The 14681-nt window shown below is 40.5% G+C and overlaps 1 protein-coding gene across 1 annotated transcript; it reads left to right on the top strand.

Annotated features, from left to right (window-relative positions):
• Positions 1 to 2585: 2585 nt before the first annotated feature.
• On the top strand, positions 2586 to 14669 carry LOC111235846 (B-cell receptor CD22-like). The gene is made up of 8 exons (XM_022764417.1): positions 2586 to 2685; positions 2811 to 2872; positions 11853 to 12021; positions 12195 to 12455; positions 13647 to 13728; positions 14101 to 14173; positions 14273 to 14433; positions 14574 to 14669. Exons 1-8 carry the CDS (start codon positions 2616 to 2618, stop codon positions 14638 to 14640), a joined length of 945 nt encoding a protein of 314 aa, XP_022620138.1. The 5' UTR covers positions 2586 to 2615; the 3' UTR covers positions 14641 to 14669.
• Positions 14670 to 14681: the final 12 nt, after the last annotated feature.

Genomic DNA, 14681 nt, shown 5'->3' with positions numbered 1-14681 from the left:
TCTGAGAATCACAGACCTGAGAGAGAGCGACTCAGCTGAGTACAAGTTCAGGTTCATTACAAACCAACCAGGAAGGAAATATACAGGTGAACCTGGAGTCACTTTGTCTGTCACAGGTAACGTTTTTAATATTTCTATGGTTCCAAATTTTCAAGATCAGGGAAACAGCACTGCTAATGAAAGATGAAAAGGTCCACTTACTAATGACTCTTGGCTTTAATGTGAACTTTTGGTCACATGATGACAGCTGGTTTTATATTGGGGCAAGATGGTAACTCTCTTCTCAGTTCAAGCATAGACATTACTGTAGGATGTGACTCCCTGATCTTTCTCTTCCTGCTCAAGACCACTTGTTATCACATGATCAAAAATATGCATTTAGGTCACATGATGACACCACTAGAAGATGTGGATCATTAACATTATCATTGAGATTCTCTTCACCATAAATTGTTTCTATTGGACAAAAAATGACATCCATGTTTACATGCTGAATGGAAATTATATTTCCTTTCATTCTTCCTAAAACCAGGTCTACAGGTGCAGGTGATCAAGTCAACAGCCGACCATAATAAGTACTTCCACTCAATGCTCAAGTGTCACAGCAGTTGTCGTCTACCTGATCATTCTTCCTACATCTGGTACAAGAATGGACAGAAGATTCGGACAGAAACACCTTCTTTTTCAGTCTACGTTCATTCTGCAGACAGCTTTTCCTGTGCTCTGAAAGGACATGAGGATTTCTCTTCTCCTTCAGTGTGTGAGTTTACTTCAGTCTTCCACTTGCATAACACCATCTGGTGGCACATTCAACCTATTGCACCGTCCCATGATTGCATGTATTTGTAATATGGAGGACTCTCCTCTTTCTATATTAACATCATCTTATTGTATTGAACTCTGCTGCAACTTAACAACAACACAACCCTGTGTTTAACATGTAGGTGTTACAGTTGAGTTTAAAGAAGGTTTTATCTTTCAGGTGTCTCTGGTCGATCCTGCAACAGAGTGACTTACACTGACAGAAGAATCTGTGTCTCCAAAGGCTCATCAGTCAACATTTCTTGTACCTACAACAGTTATAGCTATGTTGAATCAAAATTCTGGTTCAGTCCTGAACGTAGTCGTCGTTGGCAGAATGCCTCAAAGCCAGAGGATCTTAGTAAAGACTCCCAGTACTCAGGTCGTGTTCATGTTCTTGAAGCAGAGAGAGGACGCTCCACTCTGAGAATCACTGACCTGACAGAGAGAGATTCAGCTGATTATCGCTTCAAATTCAAAACACTATGGTTTGAATGGAGGAGCAGTTTACCTGGTACAACTCTGACTGTCACAGGTACAGATCAACACAAACTGACAAACACAACATCGCATTGTAAACATGTACTTTCATAGTTATAATAATACTTACATTTAATGTTTAATGTTGACCACATTTCATTGTGCAGGAGGATTAACATCAGATCAAGGTTTTTTGAACCTGAAAGTTCTTATAAAGTGTTTCACTCAGAACTATAAAGATTATTGTACATCTGTGTGTGTTTTGTATTTTTCAGCTGTTAACCAATAACATTGTGGGTTCTTCCTCCTGTGTCCAGCTCTGGAGGTGCAGGTGACCCGATTAATAACAGGCCATCAGTCTTATACCGAGGCAGAGCTGAAGTGTCTCAGCAGCTGCAGTCCAGCTGGTCGTCTTTCCTATGTCTGGTTCAAGAATGGAGAGCAAATCATGAAGGAGGGAAGTTCTTATAAAGACAGGTTTTATCCTGGAGACGTGATCTCTTGTGCTTTAAGAGGACATGAGAATTACGGCTCTCCCTCAGTGTGTGAGTTTACTCCACTATGTAACCCATCATAACAATAATGTCTGCCCAGGAAAGAATCGACCTCCACTCCTCACTGTGCTTCTCCATCCTTCAAACATATTGATGTTTTCTCCTCCAGATGCTCTGAAGGTGCCGTCTGTGTCAGTGAATCCTCCAGGTGAAATCATGGAGGGCGGTTCAGTGACTCTGACCTGTAACAGTAACTCAGCAGCTAAATACACCTGGTACAAGGAGAACCTACCATTGCCCAACAAAGAACCACAACTTGTCTTCAACTCCATCCAGTCCTCTGACTCTGGACAGTATTACTGTGCAGCTGAGAACGAGCTGGGGAGGAGGACGTCTGATCACAAATTTATTGATGTGGAACGTGAGTCAAAGGAAGGAGCTTATTGAAAAATATAACATGTTGCATATGAATCTTAATTTTTAGGTTTTAGTCTTTTGAAAAGTGTTCATCCAAATGAATGCTTTCTTACGCTCTGTCAGCTTCACATTCACAATCTACTGCTAGTGGTTGTTCATGGAGAGGTTTTAGTCACTGTTTGCATTGTGTGTCTGTTTTTATAATCAACTCATGTCAAATCATCTCCTCCAGATGCTCCAAAGCTTCTCTCTGTGTCAGTGAGTCCCTCTGGTGAGATAGTGGAGGGCAGTTCAGTGACTCTGACCTGTAGCAGTGATGCTAACCCAGCAGCTAAATACACTTGGTACAAGGAGAACCTAAAACTGCTTCAAGGACCAGAAGGAAGTTATAATTTCACCTCCATCAGTTCTGAGGACAGAGGGATGTACTACTGCAAGTCTGAGAATCAATACGGACAGATCAACTCTACATCTCTATCTCTAGATGTCCATTGTAAGTCACATGAGTCTGTTCTATTTTCCATGGTAGAAAAGTCCATCAGAATCATACATGACAATATTAATGAAATGTCTTCATATTCCGGTCATCAGATGCTCCTCAACTTCTCTCTGCCTCAGTTGAGTGGGGGAAGGGCAGTGAGGGCAGTTCAGTGACTCTGACCTGTAGCAGTGATGCTAACCCAGCAGCTAATTACACCTGGTACAAGGAGAATGAAGACTCACCAAAAGCTTCAGGACAGATCTTCACCATCACTGACTTCAGACCTGAACACAGTGGGAATTATTACTGTGAAGCCCAGAACACAAGAGGACGTCGTAACTCCACCTTAAATCTGATTGTTGTAGCAGGTACGTTACACATATACTGCGTCAGAAATCATAAAACACTGTCTGGGCTGGATTTCATAACCCTTCATGCATATTACCCAAATTTTGTGAAAGTCCTTAATCTAAATGACAGAATAGATCCTTGCTAGATTCCCTCCAACACTGACATAAAAGATTCAGAGACACATTTTCTGCTCTTTCCACCTCCATAGTTAAAACTACTTAAGTACAAGTTTGACAGTATCTTTATTAGCTACAAGGCTTGATGAACACTTCTCTGGTCCCTTCCACTTTGAATTACTCCTAACTATATGAAAAAGAGTTGAAGCTTTGACTGAAGTACGTAATGCTAGTCAGACTTGGTGGTAGCTGTAGTCATCTTTGAAGGTTGGAGCTCAACTTTCTTCCTTTGGCCTCATGAACTTGAAACTGGCTCGTAGTACACCATGAACGGCTGCAAGATGTTGGAAAACCATATTATTACTATATTGGGTAACTTCACGTCACACCCTAATTAATTAATCTGTTTTTCATTTGATCACTCTTTCTAGGAGCGTGGAAGTTATATGGTGTTGCAGCAGTCTCTGCTATTGTCCTGGCAGTTATACTCACCTCTGTCTTTCTCTGGATCATGTGAGCAGCTCTGTTTCACCAAACAATGTATGTTCATTTTAGCAGTGAGTTTAGCTCTTGAGTTAACATTTTGAATGAATTTTCCTGACCAGGAAAAAGAGGGTCTTCAAGCAGGGGTCTGAGCCTGGAGAGAGACGAGTCGACAGGGAACAGGTGAGAAATGAAAACCGGCCTACTGCAGTGCAAAAGAAAACCTGCCTGTTTTCATGTATGGGCAAACAATGAATGGGAGAACTGACTTTTGGTTAAGAAGTTTGGCCACAATGTAACACCAGGTGTCGTTCAGTCAGTTACTTTTTCTGGTTGAGCTAGAAACTAAAGATCGTAGGAGTCTTGATTAAACTTTCTATGAAATCCCTATGAACAGGTTCTACCAAACTTCAACACTTATCAACGTCATTATCTGCTATTCATGACCAGGACTTAAATCAAGAACAGCAGCATTAATTTCTCTAAAAAGTCTGCTTCACCATTTTTTTCGTCTTCGCTTTGAATAAAATCCTACATACTGTCTCTCAGAGGATCATCTACGCCTGTAAAATGAATAATTAATGTTTTGTCCAATGACTACAGATCCAGCCAGCAGAACAGCAGGATAACCTTCACTATGCCAGTGTCCACTTTTCCAAAGACCACTCCGTTTCCTCTAATATCAGACCAGCTCCGCCCCGAAGACACAAGAAGAAGAAGAAGAAGGAAGAAGAAGAAATGGTCGAGTACGCTGCTGTCGTATTTAAGAGCGCCAGTGCGGCCGCGAGGTGAGCAGCTCCTCACACTAGAACAATATCAATATCAATGATGGTTTTATTCTGTTGCAATGTTTTATGATGCTTGTTGGGATGTTTGTATCTTTTACATTAATACCAGAATATATATTAAATGTATCTTCACAATTGCCTAATTGAATTTCTTTCCCTGTCAGAACCAGAGGTCAGGAAGCTCCAGAGGATCCCGCTGCATTGTACAGCACAGTCAACAAACCCTGCAAAAAACAGTGAGTCTCTGCTCTACTTTCCATCCATGGTATATATATATATTTTTTTTTCCATTATTATGAAAGAAAATCACAATGAGTTTTAAACCGTTGTCTCATCAAAAAATGCAACACAAATTGCATTTTAATTGCTAGAGAGTTCATGAATTACTGCATAAACTCTGAATGTGACTTTTGTGACACGACAGGCCTTTTAGCTCTGGTCTGATCTCCTCCTCCTGCCTCTATGCAGGTGTTCGAACAGACCCACAGGAGTTGAATGGTGAAACGTCATCCTGCTCCAGTTTCCCATCTGTGGACATGGATAAGTATTTTTGCTGGAATGCACAACCAAGCCAGAGGTACAACTCCCACACACTGAGACCTGGGTCTCTCTGCTGGGTGACAGTTTTGTCCACCACCAAGTTTCTTGTGTATAACATTTGTCACCACCTGTTCATCCTATTTTTGGTTAACATTAGGCTTCACGCTGTATTTTAGCTCTGCAATATGTGTGTGTTTCTGGATATGTATTTTTCAAATCAGCAACAGGAAACCTCCTCTCCTGAGTCGTTCTCTGTTTGGAGGTGTGGACAGTTACCTGAGTAATATTTATTTCATGTCAACAAGACAGAAGTAAAACCCAGCCTCTGACTTATCTCTAGAGTACTGTATCAGTGTGCTAACGGGTAATAAGCTTGTAACATGTAGGTGAAACAGCAAAATAAAACACACACCTTTAAATCATTGGTGTTGTGGAGGAGAATGTCCATTTGCTAATTGGTTGTAGTTTCCTGCTTCTGCCACTAGATGTTAGTAAAGAGACATATTGTACTGATGGTAAATCATTTCCAACAACTTTTCAAGCACAACTTTATCTTTTCTTTATATACAAAATATCTTTTACTGCTCTCCCATTTTCACCAGTTTAATAGATGAATTTTCACTCAAGTATCACTTGTCAGTATTTTTACACACTCTCCTGCTGTTTATTCTTCTCTGTTTATTCTTACAGAAGATTATATGGCTCGCCTGTTTTTGTTCTATACCTGTGTGTACTGGAAACATCACGACTACATTTGTCCTCTGCTCTGCATTGTGTTGTTTGAGTGAACCATGAGCGTTTTTCTCTGTGACATCACAATGTGTTTCTGCTTTGGTTGTTGCTCTGTTAGAAGAGAGGAGCTGAGCAACATGTTAATACACTCATCTGAGTCTCCTTCAGTTATTACCATGTGCTAAGAGCAATAAGCTGAACAAGCAGCACCATGCTTTGCTTTTAAGTAGGGATAGAGTAACAATATAGTGGTTTACATAACATTTGTTTCTATTTTATACTACCATTGTTGCAGAAAGGGAGGGAACTTTCATTTGGACTGGAGGATGAAGTGATGAGAGGTCACTGTGACCTCACAAAACACGTTTTCTGCCATCACTCACAAATTCATGCGCTAATTATGACACAGTTGAACTCAAATGTCTACAAGACTAAAATGAAGTGATGACATTTCATATCCAAATGGTCAAAGCTCAACTTCACTGTGACATAATGTTCAGCAAAGAGATGTGTGGCTATTATGTACCGCTGTAACTCAGGAAGGAGAGATCGGAGGCATGCAACCGCGAGTCAGTAATACTAGGACTTTTTATGTCTTAAACTAAGATACTAACATTTAACACGTTTAAGTCATGGAGTCGAGGCAGTTACAGTGTCTCCTGTAATGTAAAGTAAACAACAGCACGGACTGCACCCTCCAAAATCCAAATCATACAGTTGAATCAACACCTCTTTCACTGAAAGCTGAACATTGAATCCTTCATGCAGGATTTATTGCAGTACTCAATTCAATACACTTTATTTGTCCCCAGGGGGCAGTTTAAAGGGCACATAGAGTAGACATTAAAAAACAGGAGACGAGGCAGCAGCATGTCCTGTGGTTAACATGAGGTAGATGTAGGTTACTAGTAATGAACTGTGACCTTTGTGGGACAGCCCCTCCCTTACACGCTCACTGTTGTGTGTAAAGTTTAATGCTCATCGCTGTGGAGACCTTTGATCTCTGTTTGCTTGAGCCCATTTGCAAATGCTTTAATAAAGTCGGAGAAAAACAGATCCTCGTCATTGTGTTTTGTTACACAGATTTCCACCACACTAAGAAACTGACAACTTAGAGTATACATCAAACTTTCCGTTGTCTGTTGAGAACTGACTATTTCCTGGCCTGTGGTCCACGCTGCTTATATAATGTCAAGAGGAAGGACGTCTTTACTGCTGGTTCTCCTCTATAAGGAGGTCAAGACAATTCCCTTCTACCTTGTGAGTGGAACAATTTGATGTGACTAATGTATAACTTCTTTACATTAATTATTTTCTGATGTGTTTTATTGTCTCTGAAGCCACACAGTGAGACGAGAGGAGCAGCTATGAGTTTAACAGCGGCAGCGAGTGGTTTTGTTGTGTTCCTTCTCTCTGTGCCAGGTAATGTACATCCACATTTACACTAAAGGGCGTGTTGCACATTTATTCAGAGCAGCTTCAGGTGGGATTAGACAATGATGGTTCATGTTAGCACTGCAATCTTTTTAGGCTCTCAAATCATCCCAGTTTGAGTCAATGAGTCAAAGTAGTTGTGTAAGTTTGGAATGAGTTCAGTTCTCAAGGACTGCACGTTGTTGAGGAGGAATTTTTGCCCATTCTTCCTGGCAGAGCTGCTCAAGATCTGCCATATTCTTTGGACGTCTCATGTGTATGGCTCTCTGCAAGTCAATCCATAGCATTTCTATTGGGTTGAGGTCTGGGCTCTGACTTGGCCACTCCAAAAGGCGGATTTTGTTTTTGTGGAACCATTCTGTTGTGGACTTGCTCCGGTGTTTTGGGTCGTTGTCTTGTTGCCCACTTTCTAGAGTTTCAGCTGATGTACAGACACTCTCAGATTATCCTGAAGAATTCTCTGATAAACTTGGGAATTCATCTTCCCCTCAATGATTGCAAGATGGCCATGCCCTGATGCAGCAAAGCAGGCCCAAATGATGAGGTTTCCTCCACCATACTTTACGGTTGGGATGATGTGTTCATGACGATATGCCATGCCCTTTCTACGCCAGATGTAGTGCTGGGTGTTTTTTCCAAATAGTTCAATCTTAGTTTCATCAGTCCACAAAACATTTTGCCAATACCGCTGTGGAGTGTCAATGTGCTCTTTTGCAAACTTCAGGCGTGCAGCAATGTTCTTTCTAGCAAGCAGTGGCTTCCTTCATGGTGTCCTGCCGTAGATTCCCTGCTTGTTCAATGTTTTACGTATTGTAGACTCATGAACAGAGATGTTAGCCAGTTCCAATGATGCCTTCAAATCTTTGTCATTCGGGGTTGTTTCTTTACCTCATTGATGAGTTTTCGTTGTGCTCTTGGTGTCATTTTGACTGGGCGTCCACTTCTTGGTAGAGTAGCAACAGTCCCAAAGTGTCTGCATTTGTAGATTGTTTGCCTAACTGTAGACTGGTGAATTTCTAAAGTCTTTGAAATCACTTTGTAACCCTTGCCAGCTTTATGTAAATCAACAATTCTTGATCGTAGATCCTCTTAAAGCTCTTTTTGGCGAGGCATGGCTCACATAAACGTGTTCTTCTATTGCAAAACAAACTCCAAAAGTTTGAGGGGTATTTATCAGTCAAAGTAGCTTTAGTCCACAACCCCAAACTACATGGTGAGTATTGAACTATTATTGCAAGTATGTTTTTTAAGTCGACAGAAAAAAACGGTGCTACAGACCAACCAAATATTTTTCTTACTATGCTTTGGACCTATCTTAACAGGTGTGTCCACTAATGAAGGAACCCCAACAAGCAACGGTAAGTCATTGTATAATGTTTATTTTCTGCCAGTTTGTTTTCTTTGATTCTCTGTTTGTCTTGAAGTTAAACGGTTGGTTGACCATCATTTTGTGACTCACCCCTGTGTTTGTCAAGCCACGCACATAGTTGTGATTTCATTAGTCGACCTGCAGAGTCGAACACCGCCAGAGTTCTGCATCTGTTTTTGGAATTTGAGTGAACTGAACCTTTAATGCATGTTAGCTCTAAAAGAAATTACCCGAAACTTCACTTCAGTTGATGTATTAGAAGAACTGTGACATGCTGCAACGTAAATAGCAACATCGGATAGTTCATATATATATTGTAAGAGTAATATATGATTAAAATACAGTCAACATTTGTGTTGTGTGAGCGCTTTCATGGGGTGTGAAGCGTCAGTTGTTGCATTTGTTGGAAACAGTAGGTGTTGTGGCACAAAGTACATGTCATGGCCTGAAATATTACACCTTTACTAAAATGTTCATCGTTATATTTGTAGCATCAGAGATGAAAAACTCTCAGCACTTTTCGTGGCATGAGATGTACGTTGAAGACACCATCAGCCTTGGGTCAGATAAGTCCACCACACTGCAGCTGTGTGTGTGTGTGTGTGTGTGTGTGTGTGTGTGTGTGTGTGTGTGTGTGTGTGTGTGTGAATAGTGTTTACTGTTGTAATACTCATTTCAGCCACAAGAGGCTGAAGTGCACCACTACTCCAGTCTAAATAGGATTAAAAGTATTCATGTGTTCATCAGGTGGGTTTTCATTTCTCCTTCACTCTAAACACAAGGTACATGTAGTGTGTGTTAGTAAGTTGTGTAAAATTACTGTCATGTCAGTTTTGTCAACAAATGTTTTCTTATTTGACTCCAGTTTGTGGTTAGTGTCAGTAAATGAGTTTTTAGCCTGGTAGCTGGTGAGTCACAAGCATCAAATGTGGGTCCACAGCTTGTTGCATGTCAGTGTGGGGTCTCTTACAAGAAAAGCTTTGACAACCAATTGTCTAAGAACCAATTGTTCGACGGTCAACGCAACATCCTGCCAAAAACATTTGTCACCTGTTCTCTCAAAAATGGCAACAAAATGACTTTAAGTCAGACTTGTCAGACTTCATGCATATTAATGATGGGAAGAGGAAGGAAGTCTGTCTTTTTTCACAGCTTGATTCTTTCCTCTGTTTGCAGCGTTTTGCAGAGAGGAACATCACCTTTCTCTACTGTAAGACGAGAATCAATTTTCCATTGATATTTCTTGCATATATTTATCAGCTGATTGTTTGATTGTCTCTGGAGTCACACAGAGAGATGAGAGGAGCAGCTATGAGTTTAACAGCAGCATCAAGTGGATTTGTCGTCCTCCTCCTCACTGTACCAGGTACTGTACATCTACATTTACTAGGACGTTCAGTAAACTTACTGAGAACAAGCTGAAACAGGATGAATAAATAAATGTGCAGTTAATGTTGTTTTTCTAATGTGATTTTTCTCTATCATCACTTGTTTAGCTGTTTTTTTATTGTGCTGTTAAACCAAAGTCCTTAGATCTGTTCAGTGTTTTCACACATGCAGCATCTCTCAGTATCTTTGACCTCAACATTTTAGTGGTGAGTGTTATTGCACAGTAAGAGTTGTGCTGTTTGAATTAACTGTATAAATGGAGCTGTAAGTGGTTCATCTGAAGGATTCAGTAACTGAAGAGTTAATCTACAAATGTCTTTACGTTCTGTTTAAGAGAACAAGATAACATCTACCAAGGCTCAAAAATGAGGAACAGATTTGTCAATTATTTTGTTACTTGCTGATGTCAGTGTGATGTTTCCACTTCCTGTTTGGTCAACAGTGACCTGCCTTCCTGATCTACTATCACATACAGTACAACCACATGCTACACACATACAATACATACATACACATACTGAGCACCAACCTGACCACAGATGAACAGAGAGGAGAAACTAAGACAAGGAAGTTTCACACGCTCTAATAATAATAATTGATTCCTCTCACACTGTTCATTACAGCTGCATTAAGATTCACAGGTCCAATGGTTTTCTGTTTGGACTTCTCCATGTCTGTGTTCACTGTGGCTTAATACAGCAACTACATCAAGAAGTCACAAACATTATTAACATCATGAGTTTAAAAGTGAATAAAAAGGAAGAGACCATAGGAGAAAAACATGACTTTACCTCAGTAACATATATATAACAATATATAACAACATGACAGACATCTTTGTCTTAAACTCACAGTGAGAAGTGTTGGAGCCAAGTAGTTTTACAAATGTATTTTAGTCATGTAGCAGGTTTCCATGTTGAAGAACCTCCATAAAGTTTCTCTCTGTTGTTGTGAATCTGATTGTGGTTTCTGCTGTGCTCTGTGTTACAGTGATACAGGGTCAGTAAGGCTGGGGAGTGACTTACCCTCAAAAACACATCTGTGCCTTTAAAGGATCAACAGTGAAAATAAGCTGCAGCTACAGTTACCCATCCAGAATAAATGGTCTGTACTACAGTGAGGAAACATTCTGGTTTACTAAAGGATTAATGATGGCTGTAGTCTGAGAACAGACTCAGACTACAGAGGTCGTGTGAGTATAATTGTCTACAAGACAGGTGCACCTCTGAGAATCAGAGACCTGAGAGAGAGCGACTCAGCTGAGTACAAGTTCAGATCACAACAAACCAGGTGGGAAATATACAGGTGAACCTGGAGTCACTTTGTCTGTCACAGGTAACGTTTTCACTGGAATATTTATCAGTTTGTTCCAATCATTAACGACTGAGAATCTGTGTGTGTTGCTTTTGATTGTACTTTTCTAGTTTAGTTAATGTCTGTTCTTGCGTCACATGTCCAGACCTCCAGGTGCTGGTGGAAAGATCATCAACCCAGACAGAGCTGAAGTGTCACAGCAGTTGTAAAGATAGCTGATCGTCCTTCATATGTCTGGTACAAGAACGGACTGGAAATAAAGGAGGAAACATTTTCCCTTAGAGTCTCTGTTAATGATGACAAACAGCTATTCCTGTGCTCTTAAAGGACGTGAGGATCACCGCTCCCCTCCAGTGTGTGAGTTTACTCCACAGTGTCACTAATACAATGTGAAACTTAAACCTTCCCACTACACAGTTTATGTCTAATATTGAACAACCTTTGTATAAACTATTGACTCAATAATATTCACTTCCACTTTATTAAAATCATCCTTGATTTAAAGTTAAAATGAGAAATAAAACACATTTTCATATTGATGTTGAACGTCTCCTCATGTTTGTTGTTCCAGATGCTCCAAAGCTTCTCTCTGTGTCAGTGAGTCCCTCTGGTGAGATAGTGGAGGGCAGTTCAGTGACTCTGACCTGTAGCAGTTATGCTAACCCAGCAGCTAATTACACCTGGTACAAGGAGAATGACCGTAAACTTCCCAGTCAACAACCACAGCTCTTCTTCAGGTCCATCCAGCCCTCTGAGTCTGGAGAGTATTACTGTGCAGCTGAGAATGAGATGGGGAGGAGGACATCAGCACGCATCTTTATTGATGTAAAATGTGAGTGAGGCAGTTTATTTTAAAATCTATATAAAGCTGATTAGTAACCAGAACTATGTTTTCCAGCCATAATGTTTCTCATGTTGCCATACACATAACTATTAACTGTTACTCATTTAAATACAACATGTAGCTCTGCAGTTAAAGTATGTTGTTAATGTTTGTTGTTCCAGATGCTCCAAAGCTTCTCTCTGTGTCAGTGAGTCCCTCTGGTGAGATAGTGGAGGGCAGTTCAGTGAATCTGACCTGTAGCAGTGATGCTAACCCAGCAGCTAATTACACCTGGTACAAGGAGAATGAAGACTCACCAAAAGCTTCAGGACAGATCTTCACCATCACTGACCTCAGACCTGAACACAGTGGGAATTATTACTGTGAAGCCCAGAACACAAGAGGACGTCGTAACTCCACCTTAAATCTGACTGTTGTAGCAGGTGAGTTTACATTCACTTACTCAGATACTGCAGCAGGTCATAGCACACCATCTGATGTTCAGCTCAGTTGTTTTTGAAAAAGTTTTTTTTATATATGTTTCATCCATACCACACGGTTTTATAGATAAAAACTGGGCTTCAAAAACACTGAATATGTGTTTGTAGGGTTAAGAAGGAAACTGCCTCTTTTTCTTTTCTTTTTACAGGTGGTTAGCAGGAAGTCTTCATGAGCTGTGACAGAATCATTGTTTGTTCTTTTACTGATTCAGTGGTCTCGTAGAAATGGGAAATCATTTAAATGAGACCAACTGTATAATGACTAAGTCTAGTAAAAGTGATAATAGGACAGAACCGAGCAGCGGTTTAACCGTAGACTGTAAATAAAGATGGACGTAGCTTCCGTTATGTCACCCACAGGATTGTGAAGAGTGGTTGGCTACTCAGGCGTCGCCATCTTGGCAGTATCTGACTCCGCCTCCCGGCTAATTCAAAAAATGAGAAATAGGTGGAGGTGGAGAATGTGTGGAGCTGATACTTTGGTCCATACCCTACCGTTAGCGTCGTTAGCACAGCAGGGTGTCTTGCTCGAAGGCTAACCCAAGGCTAATTCATTCACAGGCTAATTAGCAAGTTACTAGGCCAGGCTAACGAGCCAAATATGTTTTTTTTTGTATCAGGCTGTAAACATGTTTATTTCCATTGTAAAGTCGAGCATTTTAACATAGAAGTCTATGGGGATTGACTCGCTTTTGGAGCCAGACTCTAGTGGTCAATAGAGGAACTGCAGTTTTTCTCACTTCCTGTGTTGGCTTCAGTTTTCAGCCCTGAAAGAGAAGACTGTTTTTGATTTCATATGTAGATCACACATCCTTCAGACTGATTCTGACTGTCCTCAGGTCTCTTGGATTTAAAAAAAAAAATTAAACATTTCTTTTACACACATCTGGTTTTGGATTAGGTTCAACCTTTGTGATATTTGCCTCAGAAGTAGATGGATTTATTACTAGAAGATCGTAAATACAACAAGAGCTGTGACATTTTTATTCATCTAAGGAGAGCCACAATTATTTTACTGTCCCAAAAACAAAATATATTTAATTGTAAGAAGAATATGTACATATTATCACTCTGAGGTCGGTGAGGCTTAACGTCCTGTAACATTTGAACTGTCATTGCATCACCACTACCTAGGAGCATGGATGTTAGCAGCCATCGGAACAACCACTGCTGTCATCATCGCTGTCGTTCTCCTCTCTGTCTCTATATTGATGAGGTAAGCAGTTTGCTTTCATCAAATCATTAATTAATGCTGTGTATTACAACCTGGATCTTTTGCCACTATTTCTATAAATTTTGAATAATTGAAGCCACCAAAGTAATCTGGAAACACTGGGGCCATTTTTACAATATTTAGATCATAATTTTGTGCATGATATAATAAGCTGATCTTTTTGTTAATAAAGGGTTTTTCTTTCACATATTTTGGACTGGCAGCGAATCTTTAAGTAGCGTATCAGACAGATGAAACCAGGCTCCACCTCAGCCTCTCGGTGACTTTTAGTTTGTTTCCTGAAGTAGCTGCACCCAGGTTCCTTGAAACTTGAGTTTTCCATTTATTAAATAATTAAAAATGTAATAATTTCAGCTGTTTAACCAGAAAAAAGAGGGCCTCCGAGCACCCATCTGAGCCTGGAGAGAGAGCAGACAACAGGGAACAGGTGAGGAACGGCAAGTTCAGTATGTATGTTCATCAGAGGGTCGGCTACAAAGAAATGTGAAAATAATTTTTCTTGTCGCTGCTGTGTCTATCCGCTCAGATTCAGCAGGATGACCTCACCTATGCCAATGTCACGTTCTCCCAGAACGACGTGGATCTTCTCTACTCCAACATCAGAGCAGCTCGGCCCGGGAGACAAAAGGACGGGGAGGATATTGAATACGCTGCGGTCAAATTTAACAGTGGCAGCGCTGCCCCGAGGTGAGCAGCTCTTCACGCAGGGACATTATCCTCTCTGTTGCATGTGCCTGGTGTATTTTTTACCAATTTTATAATAACTCTGGGACTATTTGTATCTTCGAATATCTTTAACCCACCTTATCTTTTTATTTCTCTCTCAGAACCAGAGGTGAAGAAACACGGGAGGATGTTGCTTCTCTGTACAGCACAATCAACAAAACCTGCTGAACACACGGGGAACAGCCAACCTGGTACTTATATTAAGCAGT

Source organism: Seriola dumerili, unplaced genomic scaffold (genome assembly GCF_002260705.1).
Source record: "Seriola dumerili isolate Sdu_G_001 unplaced genomic scaffold, Sdu_1.0 BDQW01000538.1, whole genome shotgun sequence".
Taxonomy (NCBI): domain Eukaryota; kingdom Metazoa; phylum Chordata; class Actinopteri; order Carangiformes; family Carangidae; genus Seriola; species Seriola dumerili.
The sequence above is the reverse complement of the archived record's forward strand: the minus strand, read 5'-3'. Positions and strand labels throughout refer to the sequence as shown.